The following is a 19,997-nucleotide window of genomic DNA, read 5'->3' as shown; positions in this document are numbered from 1 at the left end:
GAGGCACAAGAAGAGGTTTCCATCCCTCACAGAATCAACATAGCAAGTATCCCATTCAATTCACAATAAACATTTGAATCACAGTGGCTCAATAGAGATTACATAGGCTTGAATCCAATCCAACCAATATAGAATGACAGTGCCTTAACATCAAAGCATCATAGTAGAGGCAAAAACAGAAACACTAGAATTACAGTAGCAACCGAGGCATAGAACCAACGAGAACCACATTTCAAAAAATAGAAAATACACAAAATCTCATAGCCTCAAAATCTCCCAGATTTATAGCATCACCAAATCTCACAATGCCTAAACATCGAAGCATCACAGCATCCCAGATTCATAACATAAAGGCTAAAACATAAACACCAAAATTAGAATAGCAACTGAGGCATAGAACCAACTAGAGCCACCTCTCAAGAAACAAAAAATACACAAAATCTCACATATTTATGACATGAACGCATCACAGCATCATAACATAGAGGCTAAAACAGAAACACCAGAATCACAAAATCTCAGAACCACAACGAGAGCCAAATATCAAGCATCACAGAAAATACACGGTGGCAAAAACTATCTAGTAGCTCACCAAATGCATTTTCCCTCAATGTGATTTCGAAATATGTAAGAAAGTCTCAGATTCTTGAAACCTTAGAGAAGCTCACAAACAGAGAGATCCGAGCCACGAAATCCAACTATACAATGGTAGGCCTCGGTGTTCAGAGAAAGGCCTAAAGCCAAATCCCAAGTATCAAGGATGAGGTCGTTACGTGAAGATCTCATTGTAGGCATGCGGCGTGGATTGGGTCATTACGTGAAGATTTCATATGCATGCTTCGGAGACTGGGTCATTGGCAGTTAGAGGATGTTTTCTGCATATTTACTTCGTTAGTTCATGTACTCTGTTTTTTACATGTTTATTTCGTGTGCTCTGTTTTCATGTTGTTACGTGCATGTCATGTGTTTCGGTTACTAGCTACTCAGTTGCATGTTGTCATTTATTTCGACAATTTGTTTGTCATGTATTTTCGGTATTCTTGTACGTGACTTTGCTTATTTAAGCAACCAAAAGTTATCAATGAAAGGCATCAAGAAATCATAGTATCCAAAATCGTGGGGTACTTTTATAATACCGAATCCTACTACATGGGTTCTTACGTCATTTATTAATTCTTTAAGTTAAATATTTTGAGATAAAGACTTTTATTCATTTTTAATTAGTATTTTATTTTAAAGATGGGTTTGTTTTTATTTTCATGTGGGTTATTAAATAATTCAAGGGTATGATATTTTTATGACCTTATAAAATTTTCTTTCAAGTTCTTTAATTTTATTTACTCAAAAAATGGCCCAAACCCTCTCTACTATTGAATGGGTAAGTAAAGAAAATATCTCCACATATTTGATCTCCACCAATCATTCCCTAGCTTATGGGACAATTTTGATTAAATCCCTTTGACTATTCTCCCCATGAACCCATAGCTTCCTCCATAAGCCAACTACAATCCCCTTTCCTTCTCCTACACGTCGGCTTCCAAGAGACAAGAAAACAAATCATTTTCTTCCTCTTACACTCACCGACAGCTAGAACAAGGGAAGGAAGAAAACTCTCTAGCCGTCACTGTGCGACCAACCCACTACTCTTCCATTCCATTTCTGTTCCAATCTTTAGCCAAGCATTCATTTTCCTTCTCCTTAAGAGGAAAATAACAAGGTAAGAATACCCTCAATCTTCTCCCTTGTTTATTTTGAAATATTAGCCATGGTTTAATCAATGGGTTTTTCCTTTTTGTGAATGTTAATGCTTCGGTTTGAACTTTCAACCAAGGGATTCGTGTGCCCTCTGTTTCCCTAAGCCGAATCTACCTTCTTCTTCCTCATTTTCGAGTTTTGGGAAGGATTTCACCAAAGGTTAAAAAAACCTTAACTCGACCCACTCAGTTTTAGTTGATTTTGGGAGACCCATTGAGTTGTTTTAGCTTGGATCTTAATTTTTAGTTGTTGTTTATGTATTAATAAACATTAAAGCTCTGTTTTTTTGGCCAAATCGAGTATGTTGAAGTTGTTTGCCGTGTATCTCCTATCATTCGAAAATGGTATATTTTCTTATTTAACTTGTTTAGTCTCAAAGGATGATTGGTTGATCTTTGATATGTATATATAGATGTATGAAGAAACCGTGTGTGTGTATGCTCTGTTTTGTATGTTCCAGCCGTGTGTTTGCAAGGCAGATTTTGTAGTCATTTTCTTGTGTTTTCTTGAGTCTAAGCCATGTTTTAAATTATGCATCAGGGTTGAGGTTTATAATTTTAGATATACTTTCCTAAAGTTTATGGCTAAGTAAGCCACTAAGAAATTCTAGTTAAACTAGTAAGCTTGCTTTAGGATTTTAAATTGCCAAGAGTTGTAGCCATTTTTATTATGCTATGTTTTCAGAAAATATAAGAGGTTTTCTTAAGTTTTCTACAACTCTTGTATTATTTAATTGTATAGTTGAGATTTTGGTTAAGAGAGAGATGTCTAAGACCATGAATGTACTAAGATTTGCTAGCTGCACATGTACTGTAAAATTTCTGAAATATGTTCTATTTTGAAGTGTAAATTAGCCCGTTTCATCCCTTGCTCAACTTCACCCTTTTGTTTACCAAAGATAAATTTAGTATGAAAAACCTTTGAAGAACAAATGACAAAAATCAACTCTCTTGTGAGCATTGCCTTTTGTTGGTTTTATCTTCCACATGATGTTACAAAGCTGTTAAAATGCCCTCCTTGATGAAAGTTCCAGATTTGTAGCAGTTCTTTGTTTCCTTCCCTTTTTTAATAAATTCCTAGCATCTGTATATTTCTAACCTATGTTTCCATCTATCCTTTATATAGAAAACAATGGCCTTTAAAAAGGGACAGCAAGCAAGTTATGTACCTTCATGGGTTTCTTAAATATTGGAATGAGGATACTAATGGTTGACTTAGTGCCATGTATGTAGCTAAATGGGTTAAGGAAAACACTCTAATTCCAATTTGAAATTTAAGTGAGCAGATAGGGGTGTTGGATAGTAAGGCTTAATATGAAATGAATATTAATATGTTTATTGAATAGGAGTTTATTTTCAAGATTCAAGGAACCTACTTGTAAAGCATCAAGGTAAATAGCTATGACCATGCTTCTTACACAAAGCTTTCTTTTGAAAGAATGTCTCTCTCTCTCTCTCTTCAAATGTTCTTCTAGAGAAAGAATAAATGTATAAATATTATGTACAAGCCTTTCTTAGTAGCCCTTGTTAAGCACCGTTTTGATTATAATTATGTGTATGTAAGGTAATGCGTCACGAGATTTTTATGCATGCTCTCTCTTAAATAGCTATGCCTTACTTATATGTAACATGACATGAAACACTATTTTCAAAGAAACGCATATGCATTTAGACTAAGGAAAAGATAATGAAAACATTTGACTACAAAGAAAGAAATGAAAGCATGAAAGTACATAACGGCCTTATGAATGAAAGGGTACCAAAGGAATGGACAGATTGTAATACCGGGTAAGTAGTACTGGTAGTGCACCCAGTGCTGCCATCCATGAAAGGGATTCCCAACCTGTGGTCGCGGGAGGAATTCGGGTCCAAAAGACCACTAACCCCAATACACGAGGCATAATCGTGTGTACCGGCCAAAGAAAGCGAAACATAAAGTAAAGTTATTTTTTAAAAATGTTTATGCATGAAAGTATAGCTATTCTTTAGACTATTTATGCATGAAAGTATTGTCAAGAACTAGCAAATGTTTATGTATGCATGTTTTCAAAAGAAATATTATGTGATTAATAAGTTAATAGCATGGTGTACTGCTTACTGAGTATTAGACTCACTTTGTGTTTATGTTTTAAACGTCCAGGTATGGATGAAGAGGCTGTGGAGCTAGGCACTGCTGTGGAGTGAGGGGCCAATGCTTTGGGTTCCCTGTCAGTTTGACTTTGATGATGATGGTTTATGTTTTATGTTTTTATGATAGGTCCCATGTTAGGGTGTTTTGTTGGATTAACTTTAAACAATATGTCTTTGGGCATGATGTAAATACTATGGTGGAGTGATGGTAACCCCACATACGATGGTATAATGCCTTTTTGTATGTGTTGTAGAGACTGAGTCCCCTCTTATTTAGGACTAGTTATGTTTGGTGAATTAATGATGGACTCTGAGAGTCCTTTAGTTAGAATATTGAACAGATCGTTTATCAGGTGTTTCTTTTAAACTAGAAGTATAGAGTACATGCATGACATGTTCACACATATCCTTTATTACCCTCATAGAGAAAAAAAAAAAAAGAAAAAAAATTAAATAAATAAATAGAGTACAATAATAATAAAGAAAGAACATGTCATGGGTCACGGTCTTGTCCTAGGTTAGGGTGAGGTTGTGAAAACTTTCTCACCTGAAGAGAAATCAATTCACTTAGCCTTTGAATATCTGTGTTGGGACCTATCATACAACATTGGCTGGGGTTTTGATTTGCATCTCACAAAAGTTAAATCAATACATATCGCAAAGAAGCCCAAAGTTCAAAGCCTAATATTTATCTCAGAGGAAATCCATGGCAAAACGTGAGAGATTTCGAGTATGTCAAGATACTGTTTGAGAGAGAAGGGCATAGACTTAGCAAAGGTGCAGATCGAAGGGGCTGCCATCGATGGTGGTAAACAATACGAGAGAGGGTTAATACGAACGACGGAAAGTCGAGAGAGAGTTTCACGCATGACCAACAAGAACCAAATAGAAAAAATACGAGATGAGGATGTACAGTTGGGAGCCACTGTACAAATGCTAAATGAGATCCCTAATTTAGGGATCTGAATGGGAGGAAAAAACTGGGTTTCTTCCAAATATTTTTTTTAAAATTTGGAGCATATAGGATATTAGGGAAACGGATGAGACTGCTCTAAATTAACCTAAGACCATGCTATCGAAGTATCAACAATGACAATGGCTAATATAGATAAATTTTGTTGTAGATGATGACCATGCATGCATCTCCATTTTATAAAAATATCTTTGAACTTTAAATTTGGTCATGATGATGCTCCGTAGAATGTGAAGATCATCATCCATATACATTCCTTTAATATATCAAATAAACGTACCTAACTTCTTGAAAAACAATAAACAAAACAACGTTACCATTTATTAGTAGTACTCCTGGCTGATGATCCCTTTAAAAATACCGTGAAGAAATTCATATCTTGTCCCCACAATTCCTTGGCCTCATATGCATGTTGGTTTCATTATTTTGTGTCACATGTGCATACATACATACATGAAAAGATCCTTTAACAAAAGACTCTGAAAAACACAAAATATTCCTTCTCTGGCCCCGCTAAGAAGAAACCACCCAAAAAAAAAAAAATGTTAACTTTATTTAAAAAAAAGCTTACAAAAAACTTATAAAATGTCAATTTTTGCAATGCTAAAAATTATAAAATTTAAAACTCAAATTTTGAATTTCCAAATAAAACTGATAAATGAATTTTGTACGTAAAATTTTAAATAAAATTATAAATATATGTAACACTATTTTAAAACAAAAACCACTGTCTGATTTCAAAACCTTTTTAATGTTCGGTTGGAAGAGAAATGATATTTGTAGTTATATAATACGTAAATATAGCATAATTTGTTTTTAAAAAAAAATAAATACGAAATTTATATAAAAAAAATTAATTTTTTAATAATAAATTTTATTCTTTTTAAAAATAAAATAATAATTTTATAATACTTATCTACTTCATAACTGTACGTAAAATTAGTAAATTTTGAACCAGCAAACTAGCAAAGGGTTTCTTAATTTAAAAAAGATATATGTGGATCCTACGTTGGTTTCTGGGCAACGATTTAAAAGCTTGTTTTTTATACGAATTCACTGATGATGAACAAGCGTAATGAGTACATGCGGTCTCAGTACAAATTGATGACTACAGTTAGCATTGGCTGCAATCTGAATGCACTCTGCATTCAAATAGGGACACATGTCAAGCTGTACTAATCTTTTAATTAATAATTGAAAGCTATTCCCACCGACCAATGTCCTACTTCGGGGGATATCGTTAAATTCCTGATGCCCAAGGTACTGTTTGCTTTTATGAGTATTTGATACATTTTTTAGTCACAAAAAATTTTTTAAAAATAAATTTATAAATTAATGTGATATAATATAATACATTAAATTATAAGATTATTTTTATTTTAATATAAATCTAACATATTTTATAAATTCATATTAATTTATAGATTTATTTTTATAAATTTTCTTTATAGCTATAACAAGAAATAAAGTCAGGATTATAAGTTTGAAGGGATTGGATACTTTAAATATAAAAGAAATAGTTGAATCGAAAATTTTTAGAAATACATTTAATAAATTGATAAAAAATAAACAAATTTCAAATTTACATTCTTCCATAAATAACGTTAATTATAATTTATACATATAAGCTTTTCATCTATTTGCAATTAAGAGAAGTTGGACTATCGAGGTAATATATACAAACCATAAAGTAAGCTTTGTATTTTGCTAAATAATATATAGTAGTAACGTCGCATATTTAAAAGTTTTTTAAGGAGCTCAATTATTACATATTGCGTAGCTAGCTATTCAATGAACGTGAGAGATTTTTTGTTAAATATATTTCACGCAAATAATTATAAATTTTAAAAGAGAAATAATTTAATTTGAATATTAGATTCGAATTTAATTTCTTAAAATAAAACAAGAAAATAAAATGTATTTAACATAAAATTTTAAATGAGACCAAATTCTAATTTGGTGATTTATAAGAAATATCTATTTAAAAATTATTGACAATTTGTAAGGCACCCCTGTAAGAGTGACCATTTAAGAACATTGACCAATGCCAGTTATGAAGTGTGGTAAAAAATAAGAACAAAAGTATAAAAAATTAAGGAGGAATGATATAAACACAACATATTGTATAATTTATTGCATAATAATATTATAAAATGAAGATATTTTTATAAAATGATGTTATTTTTATAAGATGTTTTATAAAAATATCTTTCATTTAAAATATAGTTATATAAAATATTATAAAAAATATTATGTATAAATCATTTTCTAAAACTAAGATAAACAAGTAACACTAGGTTAATATATATACTTCTTTTTTTTTATTGGTAAGAGCCTTGGGGGGCCAAGGCCCCTTGCCCATGCCCTTGTCCTGGCTGTAGCAATTTCATGTCATATTCTACTTGTGTCATGGGTTTATACAATAAGTAATGTTATATACAGTCGTAAATTACATAAATGTCATGTAATAATTTTAAAAAAGAGCAGGATCCATTATTAAAAAATTAATTTTTTTATATGAATTTTGTATTTATTTACTTTTTTCAAAATGATTGTACGGTACTTACAGATTCACGACTACAATTATTATTTCTGATCTTATACAATACTTGATCAACTTGACTATCTGTCCATTTTTATCCCATAATCCCACTACGTAGAATGATAAGAAAGAAACGCATCAATGGATATTCATGGAGATCTCAATAATCATTTCAAAATAAAATAATTTTAAAAAAAAATCTAAAAATGATATGGTCGATATTGTTAGTTGGAGCAATATTCTATATAAAATAATTTTTCTCATCATTTAATATTCACTATCTCATACTTTACATTTTATAAAAAAAATTATCAAATATAGAGTATAAAAATAAATAGTAACTGATGTATAGATAATGGTCGGATTGCTTTGAATCATCTATTGCAAATGATCCCGCAATAAAAAAGTCGATATTCAATCTAACCATCATGTTAAGGTGATCATGTTTAAATATCTCCCGTCCTACGTACATTATTTGTATTCTTTAATACGATAGAGTTAGACTAAAGTCAGTTAATTTCCAAAAAAAATATAAAAGCATCTGCGAGCTCTCGAAATATGCTGTAGCACTACGTCCGAGCATCAAAACATTATTTTACTTCCGTTTAGATATTTAGGATATCTCAATATATTTATAAATAGTAGTAAAATAGTTTATAATTATATAATAATGAAATGATTTGAGTTAAGATATTTATTAAGTTTTAGGAAATAAGAGAAAAAAAATTAAATAAAAATATTATTAAATTAAATATTGTTTGATTATAATTTTTCAATATTATTTTGGTTTTGAAATTTAAAAAAGTTGTATTGTTATTTGTGTTTTGTTTGAATGTTTGGAAAATTTATAATGATTAGGTAATGATCAGATAAAAATGTTGAAAATTAAAAATTGAAAAGTGTTTTGTATTTGATTATATAGTCAGGTAATAAAGATCCATTTTGTTTATTAATTCTTGGTTTAAATAGGATGATAGGATGATCCAATTCAAACTGATAAACGCATGTATATACATTCTATAGTATTGTTTAATATTAATATATATAGGTGTCAGGATTTTGAATAAGAATAATATTATTTACAGTCTTAGATTGTGTAAATCCAACGTACTCTTTTTGAAAAAAAGTTGGAGTATACTATTAAAAAAATAATTTTTTTCATGTAGGTCCTAAATTTAATCACTTTTTTTTTAAAATGGGTGCACATGGCTTATACATTCTAAAACTGTAAATATCATTTTTTTTTTTAATAATGTGAAGTTTACATAAGTTCATATTCCACATTTGCCTCTATTTGCACAAGTCAACTTGGAAAACAAAAAATATAGAGGATTTAATTTTTTTTTTTTTTTAAAAAAAAAGAAATTGTAAGCACAAATGATATTACGTTTTCATGGTTTGATAAGGCATGAATTGGTGAGTGCAGCTAGAATATTGGAAGGGGATCATTTTATGTGCATATATATATATACCATCATCTTCATATACCATACTTATTTTTATTTTTTATTTTTTGTTTTATTCTTCCTAAACTAATTAAGTTATTCTACTCATCATCCATACACTACACATTTGATAAGAGAAAAAAATTAAAAAATCATATGTAGTATGTGATGTGAGGATATTAAGTAGAATTTTTCATACACATACACACACACACACACACACACACATATATATATATATATATATATATCAACATCTTTTAATTCATGATACTAAAGAGAGCGGGAGCAAATCCATTGCTTTAGATTTTGGGCATGTTTGAGAATACAATTGTTTTTAGATATTATCAAACTATTTCACTACTATTCATAAATTATTAACTACTTTATTATTATTATTAACACACTATTTTACTACTATTTACAAACTATTTTACTAATAGTCTAAGATATTTTTATTATCCGAACCAACCCTTCCTCTTCTATATTTTGGACAGGGATTAGGGTTTGAGTCCACTACATCGGCCTATTTCTTGTCCTTGGGAAAGGCTGCAGGTGGGGGATAGTGGAGGTAGGTTTGCATTTCTATTGTAAGGGGATTTTTTCCACTTCACAAAGCCCACTAGACTTCAGCCCAATACCTGGCCACAAGGTCCCAAGACTACCCATGAAGCAAGGTGCCTGCTAGGGAAAGGGATCAAGTGATTGATGAGACGAACCAGTCTGACATCACTTAGCCACGTTTCGAAACCTGGGAACTGATACGAAACATAGCGGGAAATACGAAGAACCCTTGATCCACTGATATGGGGACATCAATGGCTCACAAAGGATAAAAGTAAGGTCAGGGAATCACACTGCATTAATGGCATCACTACCGACTACACGCCACATTGATGGTGCCGTCGCAGAGCCATGCCACATTAAAGAACTCTAACGGGAGGAACAATATGAAGGGCACGAACTCCGTAGAGACAAACACGACCTGTCCTCCCCCCCCCCCCCTCCCCAAAAAAAAAAAAAAACTCATGGTATAAATAGTAAGCCCCAGGTACAAGAAATTTTCTCTGATCCCTACACTTTCTTATTTATTTACAAATTTTCAAAGAATTTAATAACTTTGACATCGGAGATTCCCCAACCCCAAGGTTGCCCTCTCCTAGTTGCCTCATTTCCCATCTTTTCTAGGCCTAAATTCTGAAGACCTGAGTTACCGGAACCTAACCCAAAGGCGTATAAAACACGACATTTACATCTACTATTTTAGTCTCTTCACTACATGCAGAATTTAGGATTAAAGTTATCTAGCCCGTCTTTCTTTTTTTGTACGTATGATATCATTTTTTTTTTAAGAAAAAAGAACTTCTTCATTATATCATTCATCAAATGTAATCAAGAATACAAGAGGGAATACTACCTACATCAACAGAGGATGTAGAAGACAAAAGAGCATTCTTGGCAAGCACATGAGTTATCTTATTACCCTCTCTTCGAATGTGTAAGACTAACCATGAATCATAAACAATTAACTAACCCTTAATATCATCAATGATCATACCAGCTGCAGACCAGTTCTCTACTTTGTTGTTAATAACTTGAGTAACTAGGAGTGAATCCCCTTCTAGTATTATCCTTTTAAGTCCCAGGTGAGAACCAAAACAGGCAGCTTCCATAACCCCAACAGATTCAGCTAGCTAGAAAAAGATCAGGATAAAGTGACCTAAATTGTCTTGATGCTACCAACACCAACCCATTCCAATCTCTTACAATCAGACCAATACCAATTTTGCATCTAGACTTGTCAATTGTTGCATCCCAATTAATTTTGAAAACCTAAAGAGTTGGGGGTAGCCAAGTTGAGATTATCTAATGCTGCTGTCGAGCCTTAACTAAATCCTAGCCTATGAGTACAGATCCAACAAGTCCGATCCTTTAAAATAGACTTGCCATGCTCAGCAACTGAATTTGGACCCTTAAATTCTTTTTGAAAAACATAAGCATTAATTCCTTCTAAACTATTCTAACTAATACTAATAACATAATAGCTAGGTGTTACTGTCGTTGTTAGATATCAAATAGTAATGAGGATATTCAAGAAATTGATTGATGTATTGACCAAAGACTAGTAATAAATAAATATATAAACTAAATATTTTTGATCCATCTATTTTTTTTTTCTTTTGAAATGAATGCATTGATTCTAGTACGGCAGTTCCTCCATCAGTTTGCCTTATATACATAAGAGAAGTGTTATATCTACAAAAAAAATTTTATAAAAGTAAATTCATAAATTGGCTTGGTTTTATGTATTATATAATACATTAAATCTACTTTACATCCTGATGTAAAATATCAAGTCATATTAATTTGTGAGTTCACATTCGTGAAATCTCTTTGCAGCTAAAATATATCTCTATAAATTATATCATATAAATTATAAAAATTCAAGAAAAAATTATTACATAATGGCATGCATACATGTATTATCTTGCTCTTTCTTTCTTTTTTCTCTGATTATAATATTAAGCCTTCAGAAATATTATTCAAGCTTCACGTGGATATATACAGCATATTCCAACTTCACATAGATACATGCACAAGACGTAGGTCACGGATTGATCTCATGATCATTTAATTTTCAGCAGAAGGCTAGCATGCAGCTCAATCCTGGCCTCAAACGTTTTGTACTGGCATTGTTGTTGCTTCAAAGTAATTAATGTATTCGCATTTGTGGATCACATACAGCCATGAAATTCATGAATATATAACCTTTTCCAGCTTGTTGCGCCTGTCATATTATATATGTAGCTCATCAATGGAGGAACAGCAACATTGGCCTATGATAAAGCTGCATTCACACATAGAGTGGGGATCAAATTAAGATCAATAAATACTTGCTAGCATGGAGGTGGACATGAAATTAGGTAAGGTTTTTTTTAAGTTCATTTTTTTTTTATCAAATAAAGAGCATTAATTAATCTGGATGTATGACTAAGTACTGATTATCAATTGTATGTAATTTTTTAATGAAGGGTTTATTGCTAATTAAGCTTGTAAAAGCTCTATTAGCTAGCTAACTAGAACATGCATCGATCATGTTTTGAAAGGTCAGGGATTTGGTTTTAACTATATAATTAACTATATAGATCTGGCAATATTTATACATGAGCCTTTTTCCTAGTGTCTTAATTTATTTGCTACATTTTAATGGACCTATATATACAAGCCATGTGACTCATATATACTTGGATGTTCATTAGATGATCAACATGAAATTTTAAAGTCCCAATATAATGGATCTTTACTATTCTAAGTAGAGCATGCATGACTATTATGAGTTATGATGAGACAAACACCCTTCTAGGGTTTGTGGCACTTGTATAATATTTGATGATGTTCTAGCTAGTGAGGTAAAACTCCAAATTTCCAATGAGTTACTCAATATTTTGGTTATCTAATATTGAAGTGCCATTGCGGAGAGCGGAAAGAAGGTTGGATGAGTAAGGTACGAGATAAGATAAGATTGGGTGGATAGAGTTTTCGGCTTCCTAATAGGTTGGAGATATTTTTTTCCAACACATTTTATAAAGAGTAATATTGCAAGGTACAAGCTCTAAATATATAAGTTTTGTGCAAGTCCTTTGTAAAAAAATGAGTGCTCACACTAATTAAGAATAGTTTTTTTTACACTTTTTTAAGGTGAGATTCACTTTTTTACAAAGGCGTGTGCAGAACTTATCTATTTGAAACTTGTACAAATCATTTCTCTTTTAAAAAACTTATATGTATCACCTGAGCATATGACCACCACAATGTTTTAAGAAAGGGACACATGATGGTCAATATTTTGTATTAGAATTTTAGAAAAACATATTCTTGTCATATGCTTAATAGATACTTCCCATATTTAGAAATACAGGAAAACTTACTCCAACCCATTTCGGAGAAAAACTCTCTCTAACAATTAGATTATAGGGGCACTAATAAGTAGGCAAAGTGAAGGACAAATAGAACTAACCTTTCTATTAAATTAATAGTAAAGCTTTAAACACAACGGAAATTAATCATAAACATGTTTATAAATCAATTGTAGCATTTCCCACCAATTTATGCTTTATTACAAGACCCACAAACCCTCAATTTGTATCAAACCCGAACGTTAATAATATTTTCCATGTATTTTCCTCGCAATATCTAAGACATTGATTTTTCATTTCTTTTTACTCCAAATCAAAGGCATTGGGTTTCTATGCAAGTAGACAAGAAATATACATTTTAAAAAAAATAAAGATAAAAAGCAAAAACAAAAGGCGAGAGAGGGAGAAGGAGAAGGGAAGGTGGCAGATCAGAAATGAACAGCTATGGAGGAAACAGTACTGTAAATGCCAGAACCCAGCAGCCTGTTAAAAGCAAGCAAAATGACTTGAATCAAAGAAGCACAGCACCATCACGAATCAGAAGCAATTCGTACGTAGAGCGCCTCTAGAGCTTCACAACCTCAGGAATATGAACTGGGTATCGATCAATGCAATCTGCCCAAGGTCCATTGATGGGTGTTTTGATGGTTCTGTTGCACTTCCACACTGCACTGTTGCACTTGAACCCACTTCCGAACGCAATCTGCCAAACTCTATCCCCTTTCTTCATCCTCCCCTTTGCCTCTATATAGCTCAGCTCGTACCATAGCGACGACGACGACGTGTTCCCGAACCGGTGGAGTGTCATTCTCGAGGCCTCAACGTGCTCTGCAGAGAGCTGCAGATTCTTCTGCAATTCATCAATCACTGCTCGGCCGCCGGCGTGGATGCAGAAGTGCTCGAAGGCTTGCCTGAAGTCGGGGATGTAGGGCTTCCATTTGGGGTTGAAGATTTTCCGGCCAATGAGGGTGAGAAGGAAGAGGAGTTGCTCGGAAGCGGGAAGGACGAGTGGCCCGATGGTTGTGATGTTAGATTTCAAGGCCTCGCCGGCAATGGCCATGAGATCTTTGGAAAGAGAAATCCCGACTTTTTCTTCTCTGTCTTCTTCCTCGAAAACACAGCGGAAGGCTTTGTCGTCAGCTCCTTTATGCGTTCGAACGACGTGAACTAACCGGTACTTGGCTCGTCGTCGTTCCGACCTCCGATTTGTTAGCAGAATTGAAGCTCCGCCCATTCGGAAAAGGCAGTTGGGAAGAAGCATAGCTCTCTCATTTCCTTGGTAATAGTTGGGAGTAATGATCTCTGTGCTCACAATAACAGCATTCGAATTGGGATGAACCTGAAGAAGATCACGAGCTAAATCAATGGAGATAAGCCCCGCACTGCACCCCATCCCAGAGAGGTTAAAGCTCTTGATGTTGCTTCTGAGCTTGTACTTGTTGATCACCATGGCCGACAGCGATGGTGTAGGAGAGAACAGACTACAATTCACGATGAGAATATCGATATCTTTAGGCTTGAGCCCTGTTTTCTCAAACAAAGAATCCATGGCGGAGAATATAACAAGCTCAGCCTCTCCTCTCGCGGCCTCCATGTTAGGGGTCGGAGGGATATAATGAATTGCAGGAGGCAAACACGTCTCTTCACCCAAACCAGACCGCTCAAGGATTCTCATTTGAAACTCAACGCTCTTGGGTTTGTCCTTGAGAATAAGCCTCGAATGCTCCATGAACGTAGCAAAAGGAACCCTGCACGTAATCGGCGGCTTGAAGCAGGCGTAATCCACGAGAAAGATGCTGCGCGGCTTTGACATGAAGTAGAAGGTGGCGATGAAGATGATGAGAAAAGAGCAGCAAAGGATTTGAACAAGGTCAAACTGGAGCGACCTCCATAGATTCAACATCTCCTCAGGCCCCATGCTGAGAACCTCAACAAAGATAGCAGCCATGATGGGTAAAAGCGTGAGTGTCAGAATATGGTTGACAAGGTATTGGTATCCAAGCTTGACATACTTGAGCTTGACTGAGTTGGAAAAGTCCGGCAAACTTGGAGGCATGTTTACTAATTACAAAGAGATCAGATCAGGTCAAGAGGAAGAAGAAGAACAAGACGAAGATGAAGATGAGGATTAGAGTTTGGTTGGGGAACTATTAGTTGGTGGGAGGAGAGGAGGGAGTTGGGGATTTAAAGGCAAATGGGACCAGGGTGCAATGAAGGAGGCAGATGAAAGGATTAAATGAAAGACGACACGTAGCTCAACGCTCACATTTAACTTTTATTTTAATATGATGCATAACTATCCCTTTCCAAATGTAACTAATCCCAAGGCTACTTATGCAAAACTTGTATGTTTTCTTTTTGTTTGTTTGATTTAGCTAGCCTTATCAATTCATTTTAGACCCTTTTTTGGGTAATTATCTTCTTGTTTATTGGCCAATAATGGGCTTCTTTAACTTCTTTTGCCCACTGTCATGATATGATTGAAATACCCATTGGAGAGGAATATATCCATATGGTTGGGAAAGACTGACACATGCATGCAATATCATAGGTTAGAAATATAGATTGTTGGTATCAATTTATCTTTCAATTAGACAAGTGTGGCTTACATTCTTTTAAAATCTTATTGTATACATCATATTTAATAAAGAAAAATCCTATTTGTAGTCCTGAATAGAGGACTGCATATGCAGTCTCATTGATAAATTAGATAAAAAGGTAAAAAAATCATTTTAAAAAAAATATTATTGTAATTTTAAATTTTTTTAAACAAAATTGTATGGGTTTGCATATGCAGTTCCCATTTAAGAACTGTATATAGACTAACTCTTTAACAAATAAATAGACAAGATTATTATAGGTGAAAAAATAAGTTAATTTTTTTTATCAATCTTTTAATATTGTCTATTCACTTTTTAACAGGACATATCCAGTAAATTTTTAATTATAAGATGGTAAGTTAACTCTCCATTAGATTACTATACCAAGTGTTTTTAGGATATTATTATAGCAATTTTATACATATTTAGAGTATTCTAGATCAAGAAATTTTGAAGATAGCTTCCGATCCATCAATCTATGCAAAGAAATGAAGTACATCATCATAACTAACGTTGCTAGGAGCCACTACCACGTGTCACCCATGTGGGGGCAGGAATTATTAACTAATTGACTTCATCCAGCTATATCGGGAAACTATGGAGAGATAGGTACGGATCATAAAACTCCAAAATTTAAAAGTCAAAACGTTTTTTTTTTTTTTTTTTTTTCCGAGGTTAGGGTTAGTAAGGGGTTGGGAGCTGAGTCTTTAATCAATCCGGTCTCATTGGTTTTTCTTTTCCTTTTTCTTTTTTTTTTCTTCTCATATTTTTCTTTAATAGAAAAATAGACTACTACAATTCATTAGACAAAAAAATCTATCGCTGCAAAAGAAATCAAAGTCGTTGTGTCCATTGCCCGGCCCTTGCCTATCCCATGTGGGAGCGAGGGCCCCTATTCGCATGAAAAAAGAGTGCAGGGGCGGGGCGGGCTTGACCTAGGCCCGCCTCCTTCCGCACCCCACACCCTAATATATATATATATATATATATATATATATATATATATATATGAAATGACGTTGTTTGGAGGGTTAAGCTAACCCTCATTCCCCCATCTACATGAAGTCTATTATCTCTTTAGTCTCCAACCTCTATCTTTCCTTTTTGGCTCTTTATCCATGCTGCTACCCTCTCATAGTTGTCACTGTGGCACGGCCTGCGTCCTTTTCTTTTTATCCTCCTCGCCTCTTCTTCTCAGTCTCTTAGACCCTCTCTCTCTCTTACAATCGATGTGTATTGTGTTTAGATTTTTGTTTTTGCTAGTTTAGATTTTTTTTCTTGTTTCCTTCGTTCCGATTTGATATGTATTATTGTGGATTTGATTTCTATTTCATAACTTGGTTCATTGTTGTGTTGTGGTATTTTGTGTTGTATTTTGTATTTTGTAACTTTGTTGGTTTGTTCATTGTTTCTGATTCAATGGTCTGAAGGCTAAACTCCCCCCCCCCCCCCCTTCCCTTCCCTTCCCTTCCCTTCCCATGCTGGGGTGGGGTGCGGGATAGGGGCAGCCTCGTCCCAGTAAGGTGCGGGTAGCACCCATAATTGTCACAAGATCTATTCATAAAGGCTGGATTCATGTGGGTTTAGAACAAATAAATAAATAAAAATAAAAAATAAAAATTGGGGTGGGAGGACATACAATATTAGATAATATACATATTTGAGATTGCTCTAGAAAATAGAGTTTTTTATAGCAACACTATTAAATTGTAATTTTACTAAAAGACTAATTAAAAAGTTGATTACTGTTTGGTAAACAAGCACTTTCCTAAAGTGCTTTTAAAGTTAGTTGATGTGGTTTTTTTAAAATATAGCATTATTTGCAGGAATTTTTCAACAAAAGTGTGCATTTTTAAAAAGTGGATTTTTAGCTTTTTTGAGGTACTTAAAACACTTTCTATAAATTTATTAAACATACTATTTTAAATGAGCTTTTTAAACTGTTAAAAGCACTTTTTAAGCTCCCAAACTCAAATCGCACTATATTTTTTTCTCAAATTGCTAGAATTTTTTTTTTTCTTTTGTAGGAATAGAGACTCTAATAAGAATTACTAAAATTTCTTATAAGATGTTTATTTCTAGTTGTTACTAATTTGCATTTTTATCAATACAGTTTAGATGCCAAGGACTCGATCGCCTTCTATCTTGTAGAGTGGTCCTGCGCAGCAAATAAATCTTGCTATGAGTATTACTGTTTGATGTGGGGAGACTCCAGAAGCACATGACTTTTCTGTTGTTCGGTTTGATTCTATCCAGTAAGGACATTGAATGATTCTTCAAGATCGGCAGCGTAATTTTGTGAACTTTCCTTGCTTTTGTTTACCAACCATTAGTAGATCTCCCATGCAGTCTTAACATTACTTTATAGTAACATAACTCAATCTCTATTGATTATGAATGTAGTCTTCTCCCGATTGCCGACCACAACTCCTCAATCATATATCTGCTTGCTCCTACAGTACTGCAGGTCCAGCTCGTACTCCTCCCTTAGTAAATGGTTTTCAAAATATACAGTTCCGACCGATAAAGGGTTAGAAATGCATAATTAAGTTGTTTAAGTGAATGATATGTTTCATCAAATAAGAGTTAAGCAACTTAATTACACATCAAATTTTAGTATCAGACTCCAAATCAATCAATGCCCATAACTTGCACACAAAAGTTTCACATTTGCCTCCAAAATAATTAAACACTTATATCATACTTATATGTGCAGGACATTTTTGAAAAGAATGAAAGCAGAGGGCATTATTGGAGTTAAAGTGTGCTAAGTCAAGAAGGATGGAGAGTGAGACAGCCAACTGCATTGTTAGAACATAGTGGGATTCTCGCAAGTACGAGGGCATGGAATGGAATAACGCTGAGCATGTCTACGGGGCTACATGCTGGAAATCAAAGGGTAGGCACTTGATGGAAGGGAACGTGCAGACGTGAACCACTCAGCAACTCTTAAAGCTGTGGAAATCAAGTGACGTGCGCTGGACGTGGAGCACGGGACCCAGCAGCAGAATCAAGCGAAAGAGTAGCACGTTGAGACGGTTGGAGCAATTTTTATTTTCTTGCATTATTTTTCTGTGGTTTAAGTAGCACGTTGAGACGGCGAGACCGGTTTTTCTTTCTATCGGCAATTGTTTTGGAACGTGCCCAGTTTTTTCTTTAATTTCAGAAATTTGTTTTGTTTTGGGGGGGACTTCCTTTTCTTTTTCGGCAGTTTTCTTTTAGAGAGAAACTTCAGATGTTACGGTTTATTCTTTTCGGGCATTTTGCTAATCTAGAGATGATAAGCCAGATTTTTAATTTGGAATTCAAGAAGTAACCCATGACTGTTTGGGGTTGGATTTTCTTCAATGTTTTGTATTTTGATGATTAACTTGTTGGATTATATTTCAATTTGCATCTAGAAAGGATTGAAGTAAATCCATCACCAAATCAGTGGGCAAAAATCACATCCCAAGTGTTTGTTTTACTATTTCTTACAAGTTTACTTCAATTTCTATACATTTATTCTAAATCTCTTGGTTCTTGGTAATTTTAGAAACATAGATTCACATTTATTTTCAATTTTACTTGTGCTTGAACTTTCAAAACAGTCAATAATTTTACTCTTAATTCAGTCCACACTTCCTTAGTAAATAGCCCCCATTTTTGTGTCAATATAGTTAGTGGTCAACCTTTGAAATTTATTTCTCATTTCTTACTTTTTTTGTTCATTGCTATATCTTTTAGTTTAATGCTTTCTTATCCTTTCGAAATTTCTTGTCACCATAAATGGTAATATGTTATCTTACGAATATGAAATGTTTACTTAATTCTCATTGTCCCTGTGAATTCGATCTTGGGATTTACCCTGATATTACTTTGACAGCTTTTGCGTTTGGAAGTCGAAATTATAAGTTGATCAAGTTTTTGGCGTCATTGTAGGGGACAATTGGCGTTTTAAGAAGCATTCTTTTTGGTTAATGCTGTAAACCTCTTCACAGTTTGGGTGACATCTAATTTCTTTTATTTTTTTTTATTTTTTTATTTTTGCTTTTGTTTTTTTTTTTTTTTTTGGTTTATCGATCATTCTCTTTTATTTTCTGCTCTTGTTTGTATAACTGGTTGGACTAGAGACCAAACATCTCGATTGGTTAGGACAGAATCACTAGCATTCTTTAACTCTGCATCCCTTTCTCTTGTATCATCATCTGACACTCATAGCAACATGGCTGAAAATGAGCATCATGATAGGGACATGGTAAATCAGGACAGGACACTTAGAGATTATTAACAACCTGTCAGAACTAGCATACCCTCATGCATAATCCAACCTGTGAATGCAAACAACTTTAATTTCAAATTTAGAATGATCCCATTGATTCCACATTTTCATGGCATGGAATCTGAGAACCCTTACCTTCATATCAAAGAGTTTGAATAGGTTTGTTCTACATTCCCAGCCTTTAAGGAAGTCTTGTTTGATGCTTCTCACCCCGTTAACATGATTTCTAAGCCTTTTTATGCACCATATTCTAACACATATAATGCAGGTTGGAGAAACCACCCTAACATCAGTTGGAGAAATCATCATCCCACGAGTTCAGCACATCCGAGAGCTGATGCACCTCAATATTCAGTTCACACCCAGGAAAATGCA

At 33.8% G+C, this 19,997-nt stretch overlaps 1 protein-coding gene across 1 annotated transcript; it reads right to left on the bottom strand.

Annotated features, from left to right (window-relative positions):
* Positions 1-12,843: 12,843 nt before the first annotated feature.
* LOC121244807 (3-ketoacyl-CoA synthase 6-like) lies at positions 12,844-14,932 on the bottom strand. The gene has a single exon (XM_041143015.1). It carries the CDS (start codon positions 14,815-14,817, stop codon positions 13,327-13,329), a length of 1,491 nt encoding a protein of 496 aa, XP_040998949.1. The 5' UTR covers positions 14,818-14,932; the 3' UTR covers positions 12,844-13,326.
* Positions 14,933-19,997: the final 5,065 nt, after the last annotated feature.

Source organism: Juglans microcarpa x Juglans regia, chromosome 8S (genome assembly GCF_004785595.1).
Source record: "Juglans microcarpa x Juglans regia isolate MS1-56 chromosome 8S, Jm3101_v1.0, whole genome shotgun sequence".
NCBI classification, from domain to species: domain Eukaryota; kingdom Viridiplantae; phylum Streptophyta; class Magnoliopsida; order Fagales; family Juglandaceae; genus Juglans; species Juglans microcarpa x Juglans regia.
The sequence above is the reverse complement of the archived record's forward strand: the minus strand, read 5'-3'. Positions and strand labels throughout refer to the sequence as shown.